Source organism: Festucalex cinctus, chromosome 2 (assembly GCF_051991245.1).
Source record: "Festucalex cinctus isolate MCC-2025b chromosome 2, RoL_Fcin_1.0, whole genome shotgun sequence".
Lineage (NCBI taxonomy): Eukaryota > Metazoa > Chordata > Actinopteri > Syngnathiformes > Syngnathidae > Festucalex > Festucalex cinctus.
The window spans coordinates 16,741,996-16,765,769 of NC_135412.1; the positions used below are offsets into that span (position 1 = coordinate 16,741,996).

Here is a 23,774-nt window from a genome sequence, read left to right on the forward strand (position 1 = left end):
CAGCCTGTTGTATCGTAAGGTTGACATTGTCTCATTTAAATGAAATAATTACATGTACACACAAAGAGTCTCATAACTCGTTCATTGATTTAATGCAGGTGGTCTAATTATCTTCCCTTTAAATGATGGCTGTTTGGGTAACACGAGGTTTGGCTTCATGACCGTTCGACTGTGTAACAATGCCAGGGTGAGAAACATGCAGTATGTTTGTGGTTACATTGTGGATTATTCACAGGCGCGCAATCACCGCAGACTAAATACCATAATGTTATGCTTGTCACCTATTCCAATGTGTGCTATGGGAACCACTAAGGGCTCCCTCAAGTGTTATGCAAAAGAATCAGTGGTTGTGTTTAACTTTTAAATTTGATACATTTGCATTTAATTTGTAAGAACAGCTTTTGGGGGCAAAAACTTATTTAGGAATAATTTTTAGTATACACATTTTACCAATAATACTGAGCATTAACTCAGTGATTGCTGTGGATGTTTATGTTCGTCAACTGGAATTCAAGCATATACTGCCACCGACGTATATATTCGTCAAGTACGGTTACGTGGAATCGGTTCTCACCCAGCTCATCTATTAAATTCAAGTTTGTAATCTACTGTAATGGTGAATAGATGCCTGTAGATGGCAGTATTGCATTGCCTTGTATTTGAGTCGGTACAGCTTTTGAGTAGAAAAGATTTGGTGGTGAATCTCGGCTTGTCGGGTCAATAATGAGGGAGAGAAATGGCAGTCACTCGAGGAGCGTGTGTATTAGATATGTATGGTATAAAAAGTGTGTAGATAGTAGACTGCAGTGTCGTGATGGTGAGAATGTGACAAGTTCATGGAGTGAATGACGAATGCCATGTAAAAAAAAGAAGGAAAAAAAATAAAAAGAAACCGTGACGTTCAATTTGAGCCATGCGGTTGAGTCATAGTCGTTCAAGGGGCATTTCTTAGTTGTATATCTTAAAGCAAATAATTATTTGGCCAACAAAAGGCCTTTCTCACCTTTCTTAAAGGGATACTTGACTCATTGAACAATTTTCAGCAGTTAAACCGTTAATATTTTGTCCAGGATGAATTTGGTAACTTAATTATTTTTCATGTAAAATTATTAGCTTTAAAAATTAATGTTTCTAGTTGCTGTCAACTGATGATGACATCATCTGTGCTGAAGAAGTAGGTAACGGCCAAACATGGCTCACCTGTTTTCTGGGTTTGATCAGTAAACTGAGCCATGATTGGTCGTTACCTACTTCCTTAGCACAGGTGATGTCATCATCAGTCGACAGCAAGTAGAAAAATTACTTTTTAAAGGTACTAATTGTACATGAAAAATAATGAAGTTACCACATTAATTAAAGACAAAATATTAACATTTTACTGCTGAAAATGGCTCAGTGAGTCAAGTATCCCTTTAAGAAACACATAAATTAGCATCAATGTTGCCGTTCTACTTACATTTTTCTTTTCACTGCTTTTTGGTTAGAAAAAAAATTCTACTTCTACTGCAGATTACCAAAGAACAGATAAAGCTCAAAACAATCTTTTTTTCTGCTAAAAAAATAAAAATAAAATAAAAAAAACAACAACAAAAAAAAGCATCTACTCTTTCTTTTTGTATGTGGGTCTTGAAAGGTAGTCCGAATGTTATAAAAGACTTGTGTGGACCAGAGGCTATGAAACAAAAAAAGCCCTTTCTCAGGTTTTTCAGAGTGCAACCCGACTGTGCACGCAGCTTTGATTTTGGAAAGCTTGTCCATCCGCCTCTGCTCCATCCTCTCAATTGCTCGTGACGCATGAGGGCAAAGAGCAGACTTTCCCGAGAGTCTCCTTCTCCCTGCCCGTCTCATTAGCATGCTTTTATGGGCCCGGTCTTGGTCTTTCTTGCTACTGGCAGCCCCATTAAGCATGCAGAACAATCCCAAAAGGTGCATCAGGCAGCACGGATAACAACGGCGCCGAGCAGGCTTCGAGGATTGTTCATGCCTTGTGATCACGGGGCTTATGTTGGGGTCAGCCCATGTATTACCCATTTGCCATCAGAACCTTCCTGAGGCACTGTGCTGCCAGATGATCTTTTAGAAGCTCTGACGTCCCAGTTGGCAGGTGGTGGCTGAGGCTGTAACCCTGGCAACACCTCTCTTGTTACTTTTTTTTTTTTTTTTTAACAAACCAGCTTCCTCTCCTGCTCCTTCTATACAATTTCCGACATACAATTAGTACTTCTTAATCCATGTTCTAATTAAAATAATAAGTGTTGCTGTGGGCATCAGTGATTTTAACACAACGGAAAAACAATGAATAATCTTAGTGAGGTTCAACATTTCCAGGTCCCCATGTTCCCATTAAAAAAAAAAAAAATCTTAATCCACTTTCATTTTAATCCTTTACCTTCATTTACTTCATTTACTTATACTACTACTATAACAACTATTACTACTACAACTACTTCAACTAGACTAAGTGCAATTTCTGGAGAAATTGTGTGGGAATGCTGAAAGCTGAATGCTAATATCTGAATGCTAAGATTTGAATAAATGTGGAATGCTTATGAAGTAAATTGAGAGATAAATTATAAAAGTATGACCTCCTGGTTACTGGACAATGCACTTTACCAACTGTGCCACCGAACAGTGTAAGACACCTAGTAATGATGATAAGTTATATGTATGGAAGTGGGCGTGGAAAGTGATACTTAGAAAAAGTTCAATGTCTGTCCCATTGAAAATGAATGGGGAAAAGTTGATATTACAAGTTAAATTTTGCAAATGCTATAAGTAATATGGAATCAGACGATATCTACCCCGGGAGGCGTCAATTTTTTTAAGCTAGTTGAAATTTGAACAGTGTAAATTGGAAGTATTATGTGGGAGTTGGTACGCGGCAAAAAAAGTGTGGAGAATAAAAATCACAATAACATATGTTTATTACACAATTAGTCACCCTCGTATTCCAGGTAGCTTAAAGTTTTTGTGCATGTTGAGACACCTTCAGAGCATAATTACAGTACTGCTAATTGAAATATGTCTGATATATTTTTTGTTTTAAAAAACTAACATATTTGTTATTTTTATAATTAAGTTATTCATGAAGTAGTAGGTACAAGAGAAAAAAAATTTAGCGGGCATTTAAAATATTATTTAGGGATCACTTTTACAAGAGCTGCATTAACATTTTGTCTCAGGAAAATATAATTAACACAATCATTGCCTGTGAGCACAAATCATGTCTTCCAATTCTGGAATGAGCACTAAACAGTAGAACTACAAGTAATCTACAAAGTCAGGAAATTTGCAAAAATGCAGTAAAATGGAATCCACTGTAAAATGAAGAGTATATGGGCTGAACCTGAATGCTTTGATGGGAACAGTTGGAATGGCCAAGAGTGAGTATGGTTGACCCTTTCAGGAAGAATTGAGACATTGGGAGAGGATGCAAGAGCGAGGCCTCACCTGGAACATGACCCTGTATTGTTCTTCTGGCTTTTGGACCACACACATGTTGCAGCCCATTGTGGCGTTTGACACACTGACCAGTTCTTACGGCAGAACCTGTCGAGGTCTTTGTCTGTGGCAGAGGGAGGACCCCACCCACTCTCCTCCCTTGCAGGGTTGTGGAATGGAACACTCTTCTTCTTCCTCGTCGTCAGCGCCACATGCAATCTGACATCCCTGTCAGGAAGAGCGTTTTCTGAGCTGCTGTTTGTTCCACACACTTAGGAGGAGAAGATTTGTTCTCTGGCAAAAAATGTCACTCATTTAAATCCACTGAGGCTGTAATGTTAAGGTTTTTTGTTGTTTTTTTTGACAGCTTGTGCTAATTTCAGACGTCTTGACGAAACAGATCCGACAGTACGCTTGCTGTGCTCTTCTTTGTTTGGTCTTTTTTGTAGTTGAACAGGACAAAATAGGTTTTTACAGTCTTCCCGGTTGTGCTTTCTCCCACTTGAAGAGCAAAACTTGACTGTGCATCACTTTTCTGGCATGCACATCTCAAAGCTTCTGAAGTTGTTGTTGGAGTGTAGCTGGCTGGTGAATTAACGTGTGCTTAATGGTTGCCACTCCAAACTTTGTTTGGTCCTCCAAATCAGGAGGAAATATTCCTAACTTCTCTGTTGAGGGAACTGTGAGACTGACCACTACATCCGATTTTCCTGGCCACAATCTTCGCTGATGCACAGCTAAGTAAACACAAAATGGTTCTCCAAAAATAAACTAACACACCCAACCTCTTATTGAGCACAGAAAATTGCAGTAGACTGCAAGAGAAAATTATCATATTGATCTGATCCATTGTCAGTTGTGATGAAAACTGCTTCAGCTGGATGGCAGTTTACAATGACATCAGTGACCTCTCGAGATGAGTGATGAGACAACAGACTATCCTGCCTGGACAGAGGAGTCAATATTTTCTCACCCACTGATTGGATTTTGTGCTGCTGAATGGAGAGGTCCAGTCAAGTGTCATCAATGTTTCAACACTCCTCCCTAATATTATCTAAAGAGAACCTGGATAAAAAGGCAGATCTCAATCGGACTGTCCTGCTCTCCGAGTGCAATCACGTAGCTTTTCCCGTTTTATCTTTAATCCCGCTGCGCCAAGTGTCAATGCAGCCGCAGCTTGAGCCGCGCGTGAGGCGTCCGCGGCTCCGCAGGCTGCCGGCGACAGGCTATTAAAGCAGCTAATCCTCCATCAAGCCTCGGTTAACACCTGTATCCGCTGCAGAGGTGCTGTAATCCTCCACCCTGACAGCTGAACACACTCGGAGGCAGGCATGCAAAGTGAGCGGGCATACTCGAACCTTCAAGAGGAGAAGTGACAACTTGAGTCAGGTGAAGAAGCAAACGAGCAACAGTGTCACAGCTGCCTTTTCTCTGCAACTTCACTGACAATTACAATTAACGACAACTGGAGCTTGGAAGCACTTCAGTGTCCAGAAGCAAAATACAAAAAATATTTTAGTCCACCTCTCCTCTGCTGCCGAGTCCATGTGACAAATCCACAGGAAGGTGTGCGAGCAAGTATATCAGCCGCATGCATGCCCAGCATCCCGTAAGCCGGCGATGAATCTGCATCAGCAGCCTCACCAGCGGAGAGAAATCATCTTGGGCTGATTGGACGATGCTTCTCGGCTTCTCCCCTCGGGTGCGACGGTAAATGCGGCCCCCCACTGCAGCGGGGGGGAACACAATAGCCGCTTGTTCTTCACTGATGAGAGCCTGCTCATCAGTACGCAGCCCTGAGCTGCAACTGAAGCTGCGTTTTACACTACACGTTTCCCCCTCTTCACCCCCTCCACCCTTTTCTCTCTTGTTTCCAGGGCTGGGCTCTCTTTGCTAGTCTCCCCCCATAATTTTGCCCACACCTCATTTGCCGTCCGCTCCCTCCTGCCTTTTCTATGCTTTGCTGATCTGCAGGCATGTGAGCAGGAGCCAATGGAATATCGGGGTTCAGGCAAATGGAAATTCATCAGGTTTAATTATGGCAGGCAAGCAATTCACCTTGACTGGTTGTAAGACGACATATAAAAGGGGGCGAGGGCTCTCGTTCATGCCCAAAGCAGGTTTTGAGAGCAGCGCTGGTTGTGCATTTCGATGAGGGCGTGCACTGCCTCAAAGAAGGCGAGAGAGGAAACACTGGAGGGAAAGGGGGGAAAGTGAATAACAGGTGTGACACAATGAATAGAGAACAGGGAAGAAAGCCAAGTGATAAAATGCAAATGACTGTGTGGGAGAGCAGGCATAGATGGGATGGAAAAACATTATTTTTTTTTTGCCATGCAGCGGTAATCACAATCGGTTGTTAGGCTTGACCAAGAGGAAGGTTCAAAAAGGTGGAGAAATACAATTCCAAGTCTCTGGCAAATCTGAGATTATCACCTGATATGTGTGGGCAGAATAATTTCCTGTGGAGCTCAGAGCGCCACTTGTTTACTCTTTTTTTGATATTCGGAATTCACCTGCACTTCTACTGCACCTTGCATGGCCAAGTAGCCTACTAGTGTTTGTCTGCACCTTGTGTGGAAATAATTGATAATATAGAAGTAGATCTATAGAAGTAGATAGGGTGTTATTTTCTTGTATTGCTATCATTTATCACACATCAACATAAACATACCACAACAAAATCATGCTCAATTGCTAATTTAATATACAAAAAGAGGATAATTTAGTAAAATGATTAGAATGATACAAACCCGTAAAGACTACTGTCATTGAGACAAAAAGTACAGTACTACTTCCCAAATGCAAACAACTGCAGTTACATCATTTCCCCAAGCCCATTCCCAAAAGTCTTCGAGTGATGGAATGTATATAATGATGTGGCGCCTAAGCAGTTTAATAGGTGGGAATTAATCTGTACACACTTGCCTTTATGGTTTCTTCTGCACCAAAGCAGTATAGCCATGTACTATGTGCACTCCTTGCCCAAAAAACATCCAGACATTCAAACTTGAGACGCCATAATGCTGCGCAGCTCCTGCAGTGAGGGAAGAGGCGGAGTTTCATAACGCTTCTAAGACGCTCGAGAGATTTGTACTAAATCTGTATTGAATACTTTAAATTGGTTAATAATGCGTAAAAAAATAGCAGACGACATGGAGACAGACCAATAGTATAGTATTGATTTATGGAAAATTTAGATATTTGGACATGCGATGTTTCCGGCAGACAGCGATGAGATACTATAACCAGGTTTCACCAATTCCGGTCCGTGAGGTCCGGAGTCCTGCAGGTTTTAGATGTTTCCGCCCAAGAGCACACCTGATTCATATAATCAGCTCACCAGCATGCCTGATAACGATCCTGATCTATAGTATCAGGTGTGTTGGTAGGCGGAAACATCTAAAACATGCAGGACTCCGGACTTCGAGGACCGGAATTGGTGAATCCTGCTATAGAGATTGGCTGGCGACCAGTTCAGGATGCACCGTGCTGCCCACCTAAAGTCAGCTGGGATAGGCCGCAGCTCACCCACAACCCGAGTGAGGAGACATGGTCCAGTAAATAGATGGCTGTACATATATAGAAAATACTGTATACAGTAAATATACAGTAGAGTATATGCAGTATGTTTATCGAAATACAGTATGTGCACTGAAAAATGAGATTTACATGGCGTCTGACCTTTTTTGAAGAGTACATTTCTACCTTGTACTCTTTGAACTTCTGTTGCTGCATCAGACATTCATCAGCAGTCGAGGCAAAAACACCAGACACGCACACATTACTAAGTGCAGCCATAAACATGAAAGAAGGCGAGCAGAAGTCTGCTGCAGCCAGGATGCGCAGCAAGCTAATAAAGATAAAGAATAAATCAATATTCTGATGCAAAAAAAAAGGGCCACAGATAAAATACACTAAACGTAAATCAGCTAAATCAGTGACTGTTCTTTATAAAGAACGTTTCCTATATATAATAAAAAAATGATCTTCATATATTGTACTCTTCTCTTGTGTTACCTCACACGTCATATTGTGTTGAAGTTTGGGGGAATGTGTATCAAACAAATATAGATCATAATCCAATTATAAAATTACAGAAAAAAGTGATTAGGTGGAGAAGCTGACATCATCTTGCAATTAATATTTGTCGTTCGTCGCCAGTGGTATGGTGACCGGCGACATGTGCCGATTAATATTTATCGACGGTGGTGGAGAAATTCCCAGTGGCCAGTCCAACCCTGTTTTAAATCATTTCAATGAGCTAATAAGATTTGAGATGCAACTTTTCTGACAGCCCTTCTAAACAATTTCATTCAATCATCAGTCCTCAGCTCTCTTAGATCTTCATTTTTCTTTTTTAACCTTTCCTGTTTGTCAGCTTACACGGCGCTAGGAAATATGTTGCGTTAGCACCCCATGATGATGTAAGCCCAAAAATGTCAGGAAGTCTTTTGCAAACATGGCGCTCCAGATCGATCGTGAAACTGGAACAAACAGACAGGTACTCAACAACACATGTACAGTAACACTTCTCAGATGCACTTCGCACTCAACTCAGCTTCTGATGTGAAAAGAAAGGAAGAGCTCGGAGATGTTACATCCATTTGTAGTGTGCAAGTGTTCTGCATACACAAGTAACGGGAGATAAAGTAGTCCCAGCAGATTGATTCTTCAGATTGGAAGGGGAGAAGTGAAGGATCAGGATTGGGTAAGATGAAAGCGAGGATGTTAAACCCCCCCCAAAAAAACATGAAAACATTCTCTTTCTTCCTAGTGAGGCTTCCTTTGCGTTCGAGAGGCAGATGGTGGGAATTCTGGTGGAATCTTAACATCCTTCTCATTATTTATTAACCGCTTAGAGGAATAGGCTGCAAGTACATAACAGACTGCAACGAGAACCATGTGATATCTTTTGATATTTTGATTACAGATTCAGTGTATATACGTGTAACATAAGCGTTCATATCAACAGTGAGTCTTGTGAATGAGTTACTGAGAAGGGGCCATCACCGTGGCTTCATTCGCATTCCGGCAGAGTGGCTGTGCCGATGAAAGCCATTTCACAGTGGAACCGGTGAGATGCCTCAAAGCAGAACAAAGGTGCTTTAAGAAGGAGTCCGTGGATAAACGAGAGAAAGAAAAAGGGAAGTGAAATGAAGGACGATATGGCGTGACAATAGGTTACGAGATTCAACACGAGGAGGGAAGTTGAGCCGAAGCTGAACAAAGTTGAGAAAAAAAATACTTTTAGGGGGCTTTGTATTTTGCATGCATCATAGGATAATTATTATTATTGTTGTTATTTTCTTTTCTTTTTTTTTGTATTAGCAGAGGATCAACAAATGAATGAATAAATGAATGAATGAATGAATGAATGAATGAATGAATGAATGAATGAATTAGTTGGTTGTATTCCTACAGTATTTTTATGGAAGATTCCCAATCTAGATGTCGAACAGGGAATTGCAGTTTTAGTGTTTTGCTATTTAAATAAATACAAAACCAGGTTGGTACCTTCACTAAACAAAAACATGCCCCAATTTTTCACAAGATGAACTCAATTCTATGTAAACAAAATTGTTCACAAATGTGTGTTAGTGAACACATCTCCTATGCTGAGAAAATCCGTCCATCTCACAGGAGTGGCATGTGAAGATGCTGATTCGACGAAATAATTGCTGCAAGTGTGATTGTCACCTGGTGTAGGAGATGAATCCTGATGCACTCAATGAGCCCTAATTGAGTAAAGCACAACAATTGTTCAGCACCATAGCACTATCCAGTGGTTCTCCCGGTCAGATTTTTGAACCTGAGTCAGAGTTAAGTCATTTAATTGGAGTATTATTAACTATTATTATTATTAAGTTTCTTCCGATAACTGCAAAACATTAAGAAGGACATTTACTGTATCCATGTACTTGTACAGTACGTGTATATATTTTTTCCAACATTTCTTTTTAGTTGACCACATGTCATTTATTTGATGGTAAACACTACATTTAGTTCATGTATTTCAAAGTATGCATCTCAGTGAGTAAAAGTAGTTGGATTGCTTGTCACAAAATAATTCACACTCGCTTTTGTTGTAATTGGATAGAATATAATGAAATTTGAGTTTGCTACTCCTTGGTGTATACTAGTACAAATTTACTACTAATGCAAGAAAATGGAATAACATAAAAAAAAATACAAAAATATTCTGTAGAAAATGTACATGCGGATAAGAACAGTAAACTAATGAGCGATACTAAGCCGTTATTGCACGTTACCTGAAGGACAATAGTCTGAAAAAGTACAAACATCGGACAACTGAAGTTTGAACAGGAAGCAGAAGCAAGAGATAGATTGACCTGCAGGAAAGTGTAACTCGATACAGGAATCAAACCAGGTCTCATATGTCGAGGATTAATTAGCCTCAGTAAATGGTGCGAGTGCTCTACCCCTTTTATTGCACAGAAGATCAGTGACTTGCTCTTGATGGTTAACACCGTTCTTACAACACTTTGTTCTTATTGTTGTGATTTTGTGTTGTTTCTTGTCGTGTTCGTTCTGCAGAAGAAGTTATCTGTTAGAATTCCATTTTACGTCATTTAACTCATTTGCTCCCAAAAACGTATAAATACATTCTATTTTAATTGTTTTAAGTGTCCCAAAGAAGTGTTTGTACGTTTTTTTGTTGTTGTTTTTTTTTGTTTTTTTTTGTTTTTGTTTTTTTTATATACTTGAGCATACAGAAGGCTTTGATGCAGCCCCTCTACTTCAGAGAACGGTTGAAGCAATTGTAGTTATTACAAAAACGGCCAGCAGGTCAGAGTATAAGAGATCAATCAGGTCCATGTTAAAACAAGCTGATTTCCACACAGTTCTAAAAAGATTTGTGAATAATGATGACATTCTAATACTAATTGCTGCAAAATGTAAACAGATAGAAATATACTTTTTTTCTGATGAAAGAAGAGACTCATCTTTTTTTTTTTTGGTAGGGTCCATGTTTTTGTAGCAGTAGAACACAATATTCTGTTGGCCTTCCAAATCAGTCACAATCCAGTAAAACAGTCGAGAGCGAAGGGGATTTCTTCAATGAAAATGGCTAGAAGTGAATGAGTTAAGCAGCTCACATTTGCTAAGCTGTCACTCGCACGATGCTGCTCAGTGAGCTGTTTGGCCATTCTCTTCCCTCATGTGGTCTGTGTAGCTCTGAAGACTTCAATTTGTTCTATCTTTTGGCTTGGACCTGACTGGCGGCCATGTAAAAAAAATGTTTCCACATCTTGTTTCCAAGTACTAAATCTATTTCTTATATTTATATATATATATATATATATATATATATATATATATATATATATATATATATATATATATATATATATATATATATATATATATATATATATATATACATATATATAAATAATCGATCAGCTGAAAATTATGCAATATCACTTGATTGGATAGAGACAACTCAATTGTCCACTGTTGTGACCAGCAAATTAAAAGGAAATGAAGACAAGATTTTAAAATAATAATAATAATAATAATAATAATAATAATAATAATAATAATAATAATAATAGATTACAAGAAGAGGTAGTGAGGGTATAATTCTGGATTTTTGTTGTAGGTGTAACAAGTTGGAATATGAAAAAAGGAATTACATTGAGCTTTTCAAAAGGAAAAAGACAACAGATAAGGAAGGTGGCTGAGTTTGCATGCTAATACAACGACCACGCTTGGCTGTGACATTTTCCTCACTGTGACATCTTCATTTCCGTATAATTGAATTAACCGCGGACACCCTCTGGTGCAACATTCAGCAGAGCAGGGAAGCCATTAAAATATTCAATAAATGCAATTAATTGCAATCTGGCTCGCTCCTCATCTGTTGCTTTATCTGCACAAAATGAACACGTGTTTAATACTCCTGTCACCACAGACAGACTTGATACATTAAGCCAACGTAAGCACAATTTCCTCTACCTCTCTAGGCTCATTATTAAAATTATGTGCAGGCTGATTTGTAAAAACATGACAAATATGAAATAAACAAAAATGGAACGACATGATTTCATTATCTCAGACTGACTCCAGGGTGCAACAACGCTCCGAAACAATTTTCAGCGCATTACTTTTATCTCCGCTGACCTGCCAAATCAATAAAGTGTATCATTAACCGAGCACCGTATTTATGAATCAATACATTTCACTTCCAGTACTTATCCAGAGGGACTCAAGTATACATACAAGGGTGTGCGTACTAATGCACACCCTGACACACTACGAGGAGCAAAATCCGATTAATTCCACTCTATTCTATCTCTCTCCCGCCAATGTGATTTCATTCAAGGTGATCCTCCGAGACCCCTGTCTCGTCAAATGGCTGCTTTAATATCCACAAGCTTTTTTTAATTGTTCTAATTTAGCTCTGAGCTGCAGCTGGTGCCTGAGCTGTTATCTTCCGCCATTAAAACACAACAAACATGTTTCTGTTTTTATATTTTAACATAGAGTGGTGCCGAATCTCAAATCATCGTTACTCATTAAAATGTATGGAAATTCAATTAATCTGTTTCAGGCACACCCCCAAAACACAATTTAGTAAGAAAAATATTACTGTACAATATTTTATTTTGGGAAAAACAAATAGTACCAACATACTAAAATACAATGTAAAGTGGTAAATAATTTGTGCTCCTTGGCCACCGGTGGGCAGTGTAATACAGTTATGCAGCCACAAATGAAGAAGAGTGTGTTCAAATATCGGTTAAGTCAACGCCGCCATGAGTTATGCATTATGTGTTAGCATTAAGCTAATGACTTTTAGGTAAAGTTATGTCACCAGCTTGAAATCTCTCTCTTTTTTTTTAAGAAGACAAAGAATTGTCTTCTATCTTGTTGTGGAGTTTAATTCACTGCCACCATACAGCGCTCAAATCTCAATTTTCAATTTTTGACTCTCAAGTCAAAAAAAAAAGAACGTCTGAACATCATATTTTGAAAAACTCCTAAGTTGGGTCACTCATATCTCAAGGCATTTTCATATAATTTGATTAATAATGGTTACAAAAAAATATGCCTGTTTTGTTTGAATTTCTCCCATTTGAAATGGCCATACTTGAAGTCCTATTTTCAAAAAGTTGATTTAATTTTTTTTAGCCCATAATAGTAAATAACACCAAGAGAAAACTGCACAAATGTCATGGCAATCAAATATAAATGTAATCTGAACAAAGTTTCTTAAATCCGATCTATTAAATGATGAACTGCCAATAATTCAAATACTCATATCAGTCAAATTAATTGATTTTCAAAATTGGTGGTGTATGTCTTTACTGACCAAATAATATGAACATTACCCCACCACTGCATAAGAAACCACTCGAGAATTTTTGATGCATTTCTTATGCTGATCATTAGCATGCGCAGGAGTACGTAATGAGCTTCCCACTTGTTCCCAACATGTTTTTGTGCCACTGGGGTGTTTGCAAAGTGCTTCTGGTTGAGCCCACAACAACGCCAGCGTTTCCCAGCCAGGTGTTTTAGCACATCTGCAAAGCGTGACTCTTTTCCTCCCACGCACACCGACGCATTTGCCCCGGGCTCAACCAAATCAATATATCATTAGCCAGGCTTCACTCAGCCCCCGCTTCGCTTTTCCTTACATTTCACACATTGTATCCCCCTTCAGCTCGACTCTCATCTTCGCCCCTTTGGCCTCCTCACTCTGTCTGTCCTTTGAGTATTTCTCTGAAGCCCGTGTTGATGTGCTGCAAAGTGTGAAAGGAGACTAAAAACGGGAAGGTTAAGGGTGCTGTGTATGTGTGTACTGGGGAGATGTGTGTCACATGAAGAGGGCAGGCACAGCAGGGACGCAACAAGGAGAGAGCAGAGAAAGGAAGCGTGAGGGGGATGGGATCCTGTCTGGCTGAAATGAATGTGTAATTGCTTGTGGAGCGAGTGATAGCGAGGGAGCGTCACGTCAGCAACAACCTTTGGATGAAGTTGAGCCCGATACCTTGTGGAAAGCTGTCAGTTTCACGGCGCGAGGTCAGCAGATAGCGGCACCACACCCATCTTTTGGTGCCAGGATTCTGGATCTTACGCCCGCTGTTCTTTTTACACGTGTGCCGCCAGCGCTGCATAGACACCAGAAACATGACATGGTTTTCAAACTTGATACACCAGGTAGCACTTAAAAAAATATTTCGCTCTCCAAGTGTCATCATAATTACCGGCATCAATCAATATATATTAGTGATAGTGAGTAAAACATTTTATCCACCATTAGGGCTCAGTTTTAAAAATCGAATAATTGATATTGAATCGATTTTCCTTTTCGAGCCGAATATCAATTCATAAAACCATGAATCAATTATAGCTCAGTACTGTTCATTCGTAAGTCTTACCGATTTAACATGTCATCATCATTGCTCTTTTTTTTTTTTTTTTTTTTGAGTATGTGTGCATGCGTGCGCGTGTGCATGCGTGCGTGCATATATGCGTGTGTTAATATGTGCGTGCGTGTGAGTTTGTGCTCATTAATTCACCTGAAACCTGTTAAAAATCCAATACCCTTCCTCTTGACCGAAGGCTTCAGAGTCCCGCCAGAGTCGTGAAGTTGTCAGGAGACCAGAGGAAGGATCATAGAAAGGAAAGATGAAGCAAAGTGAAATCCAGCACCGACCAGCCACCACCTACAACCCACAGTTACAAATCAGGTATCTTTTACCAACCCCAGAAACATCTAAATTCCAACAAATTATGGACACCTCAAGAGACAAGAGAAAAGACTAAAGAAAGAAAGGAAGGAAGGATAGATGATGCAGAGTGAGATTCATATAATTTCTTAAGAAAATGGAATTTTAATAAAGGCCAATTCTCTTCTATCTTACTGTTTTCTGGAAATTTACTGTTCACATGAATTTAAAAGTATTTTCAGTTTATGAAAGACCTGACTTCTTGCACTTCAAGACAATTCAGAATATTTTAAGTTCATATTTAGCCTACAATTACTAAATTAGAATTAGGAAAATATTGTCATCTCATATTTGATTATGTCAATATTTGTTTAAAGGCTTAGATACACCAATCCGAAGTCAGCAAAATGTGACCGATGCTACCCCCTGTGGCGTCGGCCCAGACGTGTAGAAAAATGATGTAAATACATACCTCACCGACCCTGACTATTAGGTACCTTCAGCCCAAGCGCGAGAAGTAATTCCGCTCTATACCATCGGCGGCGGTAATCATTATTCCTAAAGGTAACCGGGACATAAAGATGTAAACAATGCATACCGGTTACTTTTTCTCTCACGATGTCCTCCCACGTGAATGAAACCCTCTGTCTTTTTGCACAGTATCGTATGCAAAAGTAAATAATACCTGCTATATCTAGTCGCGTCCCCTTGTCATGCCATAGTTTGGCTTTCATATCTTTGTCGGCAAAGCTTTAACCGGTAATATCGTACAATGCTGGTCTCTCTTGAACTGGTCATTAAGTTTTTACAGAGCACAATATTGTGTGGGCCTCAAAAACATCAGTCAAACGGCTAGCCGGCAATAAGGGAGACAATATTAGTACAATCTTGCTGCTCCAGTTTTTCATATACTCCATCACCCTTGCGTTCCTATTTTGTCCCACCTAGAATAGCATTAGTAGCAGGGGTGAGGAAAAGGCTAATTAAGATGGGGACTGCGAGCAGTCAAATGTAAACATCATCCTCCAACAGCAAAAATAAAAAGATGAATGAGGAAATTGTCACGCTTTGCAGCCAGACTCTTATTTCAGTTTGCTCAGGTTCATTCGTCCCAATCTGCAATTCGGCATCACGCCGGGAGCAGAGATTGATGTGCGTTGCTCACAGGCCGCATGTGAGATTGAGGCGGAGAAGCATCAGATCCCACCTCGCGGAGCAGAAAAGAAAAAAAACAAGAAAAAAATGGGGGGATTGGCAACACTAGGGAGGGTGCAGATGGAGGAGTCACCTTGAGGGAGGAGAACACAGCAACTCCATCTTAAAGCTCTCCGGGTCGTGTATGTGTTCACAAATAACTGCTCTCAACGGTTTGAAATCCATCAATATGATATTCTTGTGAAAGACACAAGTGAACAGAGTGTGGTGACAAAAAAAAGAAGCACAAACAAATTGTTAATATAACTGCATGTGTCTTTTTTTTAAATTGCCCAAAAATTGGCATAATAAAAAGCTAAACTTGGCTCGGCTGAGTTAAGAGCTCTTTTGAGAGATATTTGAATGAAAGTAGTCGAGAAGAACAAATAAATAATACCAGTGAGTCAGGGGTAATTAGATGTCGTTAAAGAAAAATAATATCCTGGTTATTAACTTTGCATTAATGTATTTAGAGAAGCTTGAGCATGCTGACACTAAATAGCAGCGCCATCTACTGGTCACGTACAGACACTGAATGCAGCCTTGACTTGAAAGAGACAATTTGGTTTCAGTTGCCTTTGACATTTTTCTGGTGTCTTTGAAGAGGGGAAAAGCTATTTTATACTTCATTTTCCATAGTATGTGTATTTTCAGTGCCCTGAAAATTAAGTTACTTTTTTTTTTTTTTTTACATTTGAAAAACAAAGAGTAATTTAAAATTATATAATTGTATAAACAAAGTGTATCATTTCCAAAAGTCACAGAGTCCCACAAGTTGCAGACCCCTCATGACTACCAATGACATAGAACATGTCATAACTTCATCCACAACTTCGAAATTTCGCATGTTACAAACCTGGGACAACATTTCCTGAATTTAGAGTGAACAAATGCTACTCAAAAGCTTCTGGATGAGTAAAATAATTGTCCAAAGCCATAAAATAAGCTTTATTGTATATTTTTCGATTTTTCTGCCAGATGTGATAGAAATTAGTCGATTCAAACGCATGTTTTTTGTACCTACCGCTAGCTGGCTACTTGTGACAACCAGCTATTTTATAGGTGCTGTGCAATATCGAGATGGCAGGCATGGCTTAGTTGCACTTACATGTGTCTTATACTGACGGATACAACAACATGAGTAGACATAATCATTTTGTTGTGGATTTTTTGAATGAAGGAAGACAAACTTTGTACCGTCCTCAATAATATAAACCTTTTTGGTGATTTTGTAGCTTTTTTAATTTTTGTTATTTATTTATTTATTTATTTTAATTCACAAATTGAGTTCTTGCACTTAATAATGTTGGTTTGCTGTTCAGCAGTTTTATGTTTTTAGATACGGGGAGGAATCCTAGTATGTGGTTATTTTGTTGTTTGCATCAAATTGTTTGATGTTGGGTTAGTATAGTAGATCTTTTATATGGGCATTGAGAAATTCTGAACAATTAAATATATCACATTTGGTAGAAGCATAAAAAATGTACACATGCATGATATGTCAATATAAAAAATGGCATGTTTATTTTTATTTTTATTTTATTTTATTTTTTTAAATCATACATCGAGTGTGTGGCACCCCAGTAGCACTGATGAAAAATTGTACCCCCCATATCTGATGTAGTGGGTAATGTATTTAAAAAATAAAATTGAAAATAGGCTAAAGCTTAAATTGCTTTAATGTGTTGAATCTTGCAGTAGGTAATATGTGTAAAATTTCAACAATTCATTGAATTATATGAGACTACCATTATGTTAATGATGATTTGAGTATAAGCTGCTTTCAATTAATAATAAAGTTGTGACGTGACCCTTTAAAACCGGTGAAAATGCACCAATTTCTGGCTAACATCTTAATGCAAAGAATACATGTTGAAATTTTACGTTTCGTTGAAGAGTTTTCAAACTTTCAAAACCACAATACATCATGCTGTTTTGTTTGCTTTCAGTGTTTGTATGGTTTGTGACAATAATTAAAAACAACAACAAAAAAGAAACATAAATACATACCTTGTCCTTCGACAGGTTTTTTTTTTTTTTTTGTGGTCTCCAGGGGGTCTAAAAACGCTCCTTTACCCACTTCAGCTCCGTATTGAATTCATTTGTGGTGTACCTAATGTCATGGCCGGTGACTAGCAAAAAATAAATAAATAAATCACTTCCACTCGAAGGGGCCTGGCTCAGCCTCAGAGCCTCGTGTAAGGACGAATGCAGTGGGATATTTTATGTAGTCATCGTAAGACTATAGTCACACATGGTTATAGTCGCAACTTTGTTGTTGTGTTAACAAAAAAAAAAGAATTACATTGCTGCAAACATTCCATTATTAGTCGTCTCTTCCCGGCTAACATTAGCCGAGGCTAACTTCCGGTGCGCGCTGGTCGGCAACGGAAGCTGACAAGTCGTTTCAACGGCACACTTCCTCGTCTGAAGCTAACCTACATTTCGAGTAAAATGTACACTTGTTGCGTGCTGGGTTGTTCAAATAGTCGTTCTTCTGATAGCAAACTGAAATTCTACCGATTACCAACGGAATATCGACCGTTTCAGGCCAAACGGCGGCGTTTGTGGCTCAAAGTAATCCAGCAAGTCAATGGCAATGCGGAGGAGCTCAAAGAAAATGCTCGCATTTGTGGCGCTCATTTTATATCAGGTAAAGCTCTGAACTTTTCGAGTTTGTTTTTAGCGACTTTGGTGCTCGTTTGTCGCCCAAAAGGTCGCGGAGGATGTTTACAGAATGCTCGTGTATTTGCAGGACAAGCATCCATGGAGGAAGACAATCCCGACTTTGTGCCTTCAGTGTTTACAAACGTGAAGAGCAGTTCCAAGAGCCAAAGTAGAAGGCAAGCGAAGTTCTTCACTTCTTCATCAACTTTTTGAGCTTCGGCTTGTTTTACATCTTGACTGCATGTAACCGTGTTTACGTTGCATTTGTAACGTTTGCATTCATCCAGCTCATGATAATCTATAAACACAAGCTAGCTTGTTACGGCATAACAGATGCGTTATGGACATTCTTACAAAATTCCAATGTTGCCTCTCTTTAAGCACACATTGATCAGCTGTTGTTGTTGTTGTTTTTTAACGATTATTTTGTCATATATTTATTTATTTATTTTAAGACAACACTCACACAGGAATTATTGTAGTATGATGCAAGCAGTAATGTAACACTGATGAATGCATCTCCATAAGAAGATTTATGAAATATTGTTAGAATCTGGCAGCATGGTGAGTGATGACACATTGGCTAGCATGTCTGCTTCACAACTCAAGGTTCAAATCCTCACTGCTGGATTTCACATTTCATCCCCATGCTTCCTTGGCTTTTCTTTGCGTTTTCCAGCATCCTCCTACTTTCTAGTAGATTCAATGGAGAAATTAAATCAGTGGTTGTCAATTTATTGACCAACATTAAGTACAAATGTAGTAGGCCCAAGTCTTCATCAGAAAACATGCAAGGGATTTATTCCTTAGAGTACATTTCATGTCATTGAAAGCCACTCTAATTTTATAAACTATTTTAACATTACCACTGGGCATAAATATGGAAAAGAAAATACTCAATGATTGAGTTAAAATGTATTTTGCAAATAAGTAAAATGATTTAACTTAAATGCCCCCCCAAAAAAACAAGATTAAATGCAAATGTATTATTGCTCCCTGGATTGGCTGACAACCAGTTCAGGTTTACCCCGTCTACTGCCCGAAGCCAGTTGGGATAGGCTCCAGCACCCCCGCGACCTATGTGAGGAAAAGCGGCTAAGAAAATGGATTGATGGATGTATTTTTGCTGTACTTAAAAGTTAAATAAGTGCTCTGTTTGACCAAGATTTATCATTTTTTAACCTTAATTGCACCACATGCACAAATACATTTTCTAAATCTGAAAACTGTTTCCACCAGTAATATGACCTCTAACCTGTGCATTCCAGTTTAAAATAAATAAATAAAAATTCTGACAGGGGTGTGTAGACTTCTTTTGGCTGCTTTTTGGCCTCTCTCACTGAGGAAAGCTCCATCTCACGTGTGACTCAAGTTCAGATATGCTGCATAGAAAATTTATGTTTGATGCTGCTTTTTAGTACATTGCACTACTAATCAACCTTTTGTTTCAGCATTCATGCTCACTTCATGTGGCAATTGCATTTTCTGTTGTCTTGTATTTCAGCATCACACATTTGACCATTTCTGCCTGCCATCAATTGCCAATGTGCTCATTAAACTGAACCACAATTCTTATTTGCAATATTTTCAAAGGGTTGGCAGAAAACGTAAAAAATGCCACTGGCGTCACCGCAAAAACAAAGAGCTCAGCGACGACTCAGAGGAAGTGCCAATCAAAGATGAGGAGCCTGAAGTTCAGCAGCCCTCTGTGGAAACTACTGAAAGCCAACCTTCACAAGACGCACAGACCACAGTACGTGCAAGGGTACAATGTCCAAATTACTCTGGTGCTTAAAGAAACAAGTGACCCAACTTAATATTTAAAGTGGGCAAGATTACTTAATTTCTGTAGCAGAGAGCAACTGAATGTGTTTCACACAACAACAGCACAACACCGAAAAGTATTTACAAATACAACAGCTAATGACGTTCAAAGGCAAAGCAAAGGGAACAAAAGTAGCTGGTTAAAATTACTAAAAGAACATACATTGACAACACTTAAAGGCATTTACAAACAAAAGATTTAAAGACATTTAAAAGCAAAGGAAATAAAAAGTAGCTTTCTGAAATTACTACTAAAAGAGACATGCCAAAGTGTCTTAAAGGGGAATGAACATAGCCTACCAAGAACACACAAAACGGATGAAAAGACTTTTATTTTCTTTATTAAAACACTGAATTTACCGACATGGGAAAAATAACGTCGGTTATTGTAGTAAATTTCGGTAACGGTAAATTTTCGGTTAATCGCTCAGCCTTAAGAGAGTATAATGAAATTGAGTTTAAAAATGCTTGGAAGACCTTAATCCATGGTTTGGGGAGGGAGTATTTGTGGAGCAAAGTTTTTAACATGGCCTTTAAAGTACACTCGGGCCAGACTTCACTTCTGTTAGCGCTTTATTCCATTTGTACGCAACATAACAACTAACTGCTGCTTCAGCGTGTTTGCTTTGAAACCTGGGTTCCACGAATTTACCCGAATTGGCAGATCTCAGTGCCCTACTGCATTTATATAATAAACCAGTTTGGCAAACAGTGAACAAATAATCACAAAAGAGGCTACATGCTGTTAAACGTCATTCACAACCAGCCATTTTAGAGCATTCTGACATTTTCAATATCCACATGATATTGTGTTCAATGCTTATATATACACCAAATCTACCAAATGAAAGAATAGATAGACTGTCCTTTCAGCCTATTTGTGTTATTTTATAATCAGCAGCAGAAAAGGTCAATTCAAATTCAGCTTTTTCTCACAGTGGACTCTCTGTGTTGATCTCATATCTATAATGCGGCACTAATGTCATCTAGTGGTTGTGTATTGGTAAAGTTGCTTCCAAGTTAGAAATTAACAGTGGATCAGGATCAGATGCTCCCACATCAAACCCCATTGAAAAAAAAAACAAATGGTGAATTAATGCCACTCACGGTAAGAGTTTACTACCACATTAAACATAATTCAAGAGAATTGCACATTGTGTATTTCAAACTTGGCTTTGCCTTAAAGTGAAAAGTCCACTAAGCTTAAAGCTAATAAACAAGGCAAAACACCATTGAAAAATGGTAACGGTTAGCATTGATAGTTGCAGTTTTAGACGCAATGGATATATAAGACGTTCTTTATCCTCTGTGAATGAATAATGGCTAAAAATGAAAAATTAATATTACAGTATCTTACCAAATTACTTGTAGAATTCTTTGTTTGTGTCTGCATGACTCCAGTATTATATTGCCTCCTGGTGACCAAGGTAGGCATAGCGCATTGAATTGACGCACAAATGTTTACATTGTGTTGATTTATGTTATTATTACTCCTTCAATTATCTGAACTGCTTATCTTCACTGTTTTTATAAAGTACAATATTATGGAGTGCTATTTTTGCTTTGTTAAAAAATGTTTTTGGTGGGGATGCCTGTGAATTTTTAAAGTGATTTTGATCTGTTTTTGTTTTGTTTGTTTTGAACATGCAAATGATATACAATCTTTATATGGACAAAATAATAATGTGGGAAGATGTACAACTAATTGAATCCCACCCCTTCTCCATAAATTATTGATAATAATCTACCCCACTTTTATATTTCATGTTTTTTTCCTATTTATGTATGGATATGTACATACACAGCATACATACATTTTTACGTACATACATACGGTAGATACACAGTACATTTACACACTAGAAATTCATTTCCAATTTTCTCCATTTTACTCCCTGAATATCCAAATGAAATGTGCCTCTTAATTTTGTCGTCAATCATCTCTTTGTGTGTTTTGCAGACAGAAAAAGCTTCGACCGAGGAGACCAAGAGTGACACAGAAATGACAGAAATCCCCCGCGCCTCTTTTGGGGAAACTCCGTCACCCGTATTGAAACCGGCCAAAACCAGCCCTGTGGTGCTCCTCAAGCACATCGTGGCTCCAACGGGCATTTACCTGTGCGAGCTGTGTAATCAAAACTTCTCCACGGTCGCACAGCTGGTCAAACATAAAATTGAGCACGAAGGACAAAGGTCTCCCATCGGCGGCGACGTTCAGGAGAAGATCCCCGCCGGAGCTTTGGCGGAGCGAGACGAGCCTTCCTTCCCATGCAACATTTGCGATCGCACGTTCAACGACCGCCGCCACTTGAAGCGCCACAAACTGCTCCACATGAGAGACGTTCGGAAGTGCCAGACGTGCGGCGTGCTCTTCTGCCAGCAGCACAGACGCACGCTGCTGGTGGCGCAGCCGGTCGTCACCAGCGAGTGCGACGACGTCTGTTCCGTCAGCGAGTGCGACGACGTCTGTTCCGTCAGCGAGCGCGACGACGTTTGTCCCATCATCGAGTCGGGGTACGTGCTTGAGCCGGGCGAGGTTGTGGAGCCGCAGGAAGACTTCCACACTTCCTGGGCTTTCGTCCCCCTGCTCGGAAACCCCACTTTTCAAAACGGCGAACCCCAAGCGTCGGCCTCAGGCACGACGCCGCAACTTTTTGACGAAATGCCGCCACCACTCCACCCTCTTTCTGTTCCTATCTGTCCAGAAGCTAAGCCCTCTGACATCTCAGCTTCCGAAGCACAAAAAGCGGAGAAATGTGAAGCCCTGAAAAAAGCTCGGCCATATCAACCTCCAAAGCTGCCCCCAGCACTCCGGATGTTTTCTCCGCAGTTCCTCACCTCAGCATTCTTCGAGGTTCAAAGAAACTACGAGTATATATTGGGCAAAAGAGCCGACGTCCCGATTGAGATTGATGTAAAAAACGAGCCAGCGGAAACACATCTTCCTCCAGACGTGGCAGATGAGGAGCCGGAAGTCAATGAACCAACTGCTTTTGACCTGGAGATTGTGCTCTAATCAAAGTTTTCACCACTCAACTCAATTTCCTTGACTGGGCCTGACAGATGTCACAATCCACTGTTAGTATTTTAATGCTGCTACTTGTTTAAATTGTAGCTAGTAATTCTCTCGTTTGTCATCTGCCACTGAATCTTAATCAGAGTTTAAATGTATTTGCAACCTGTTACTTGGGAAAAGATTCTGCCTTTTAGGTTTGGACAAAGGCTGTCTTCACCCCTTGGTAATGTGCAAGTTTTACCCAGTGCTAAATAATTGGAAATAAAATTTTTGACATCTTCCACAATATGGCGACTTTGGTTTTCTTCAATACACTCCCAATATGGAGTCATTGCAATAATATTGGATTCATACTGTATGAGAATGACAGTTTTAGAGTTGTAATTATTTTAATGAAAAAATAGTCGTAAGCTGTCTTCAATTTAGTTGTCTATTAATAATTGCAACTCTAGATAGTTTTAGAACAAGTCTTTCCAAATGTACTTTTTGGAATAATAATCATTGACATCTTGAGATTGTTGGGGACATTGTAAATTGATTTCTTTTGAGTAAACTAACACGAGTGACGTAACTTGAAAGAAATCCATGGGGACATTTAAAAATGAACATCTAGAAATTTGTATGAATTGAATGAAATATGTAAATTTCCCAGAGGGAGCCATCCCAAAGGGATCAATACAGTCAAGTCTAAGTCTAAATTTATACATTGGTAGGGGTGGCAAACTGCAGTCCTCAAAGGCTGAAGTCCTGCAGGTTTTAGAGGTTTTCATACTCGAACTGCAGCTGATTCCAATTAACAGGATCGTTATCGGGCTTCTGCAGAGCTTGCCGATGCGCTGATCATGAATCAGCTGTGCTAAAGAAGGGTAATAATACAAAACCTGCAGGACTACGGCCCTCGAGGACCGGATCTTGCCATCTCTACATTATGG

At 39.2% G+C, this 23,774-nt stretch overlaps 2 protein-coding genes across 6 annotated transcripts in view; one reads left to right on the forward strand and one right to left on the reverse strand.

Annotated features, from left to right (window-relative positions):
• Window positions 1–17,850, reverse strand: part of LOC144013948 (PDZ domain-containing protein 4-like) — a 30,434-nt gene extending 12,584 nt beyond the window's left edge. Inside the window, exons 1-3 of one of the 4 annotated variants that reach the window (XM_077513355.1) lie at window positions 17,346–17,850; window positions 13,992–14,035; window positions 13,460–13,580 (exon numbers count right to left, since the gene is read on the reverse strand). Coding sequence is in view for 1 of the 4 variants with exons in the window: in XM_077513354.1 (XP_077369480.1) it covers window positions 3,451–3,510 (60 nt within the window). In the remaining 3 variants the exon portion in view is untranslated. Of the gene's footprint in view, window positions 1–3,450; window positions 5,262–13,459; window positions 13,581–13,991; window positions 14,139–15,429; window positions 15,477–17,345 lie in introns of those variants that run through there. The other 3 variants (XM_077513356.1, XM_077513357.1, XM_077513354.1) reach the window with 3 other exon arrangements.
• LOC144013950 (uncharacterized) lies at window positions 17,503–23,128 on the forward strand. Of its 2 annotated transcripts, none has more exons than XM_077513359.1 (4): window positions 17,503–17,988; window positions 18,091–18,178; window positions 19,596–19,767; window positions 21,787–23,128. In XM_077513359.1, exons 1-4 carry the CDS (start codon window positions 17,790–17,792, stop codon window positions 22,840–22,842), a joined length of 1,515 nt encoding a protein of 504 aa, XP_077369485.1. In that variant the 5' UTR covers window positions 17,503–17,789; the 3' UTR covers window positions 22,843–23,128. The 2 variants fall into 2 exon arrangements, with proteins under 2 accessions (XP_077369485.1, XP_077369486.1); XM_077513360.1 differs by having other exon boundaries at window positions 17,506–17,988; window positions 19,596–19,755.
• The last annotated feature ends 646 nt before the right edge of the window (window positions 23,129–23,774 follow it).

Bases quoted from the DNA above. Each gene is read 5' to 3' on its own strand.
- LOC144013950 (XM_077513359.1), top strand. From the start codon at position 17,790: ATGTACACTTGTTGCGTGCTGGGTTGTTCAAATAGTCGTTCTTCTGAT. The intron at 17,989-18,090 runs GTAAAGCTCTGA...GTGTATTTGCAG, and splicing joins TGGCGCTCATTTTATATCAG to GACAAGCATCCATGGAGGAA. The intron at 18,179-19,595 runs GCAAGCGAAGTT...ATATTTTCAAAG, and splicing joins TCCAAGAGCCAAAGTAGAAG to GGTTGGCAGAAAACGTAAAA.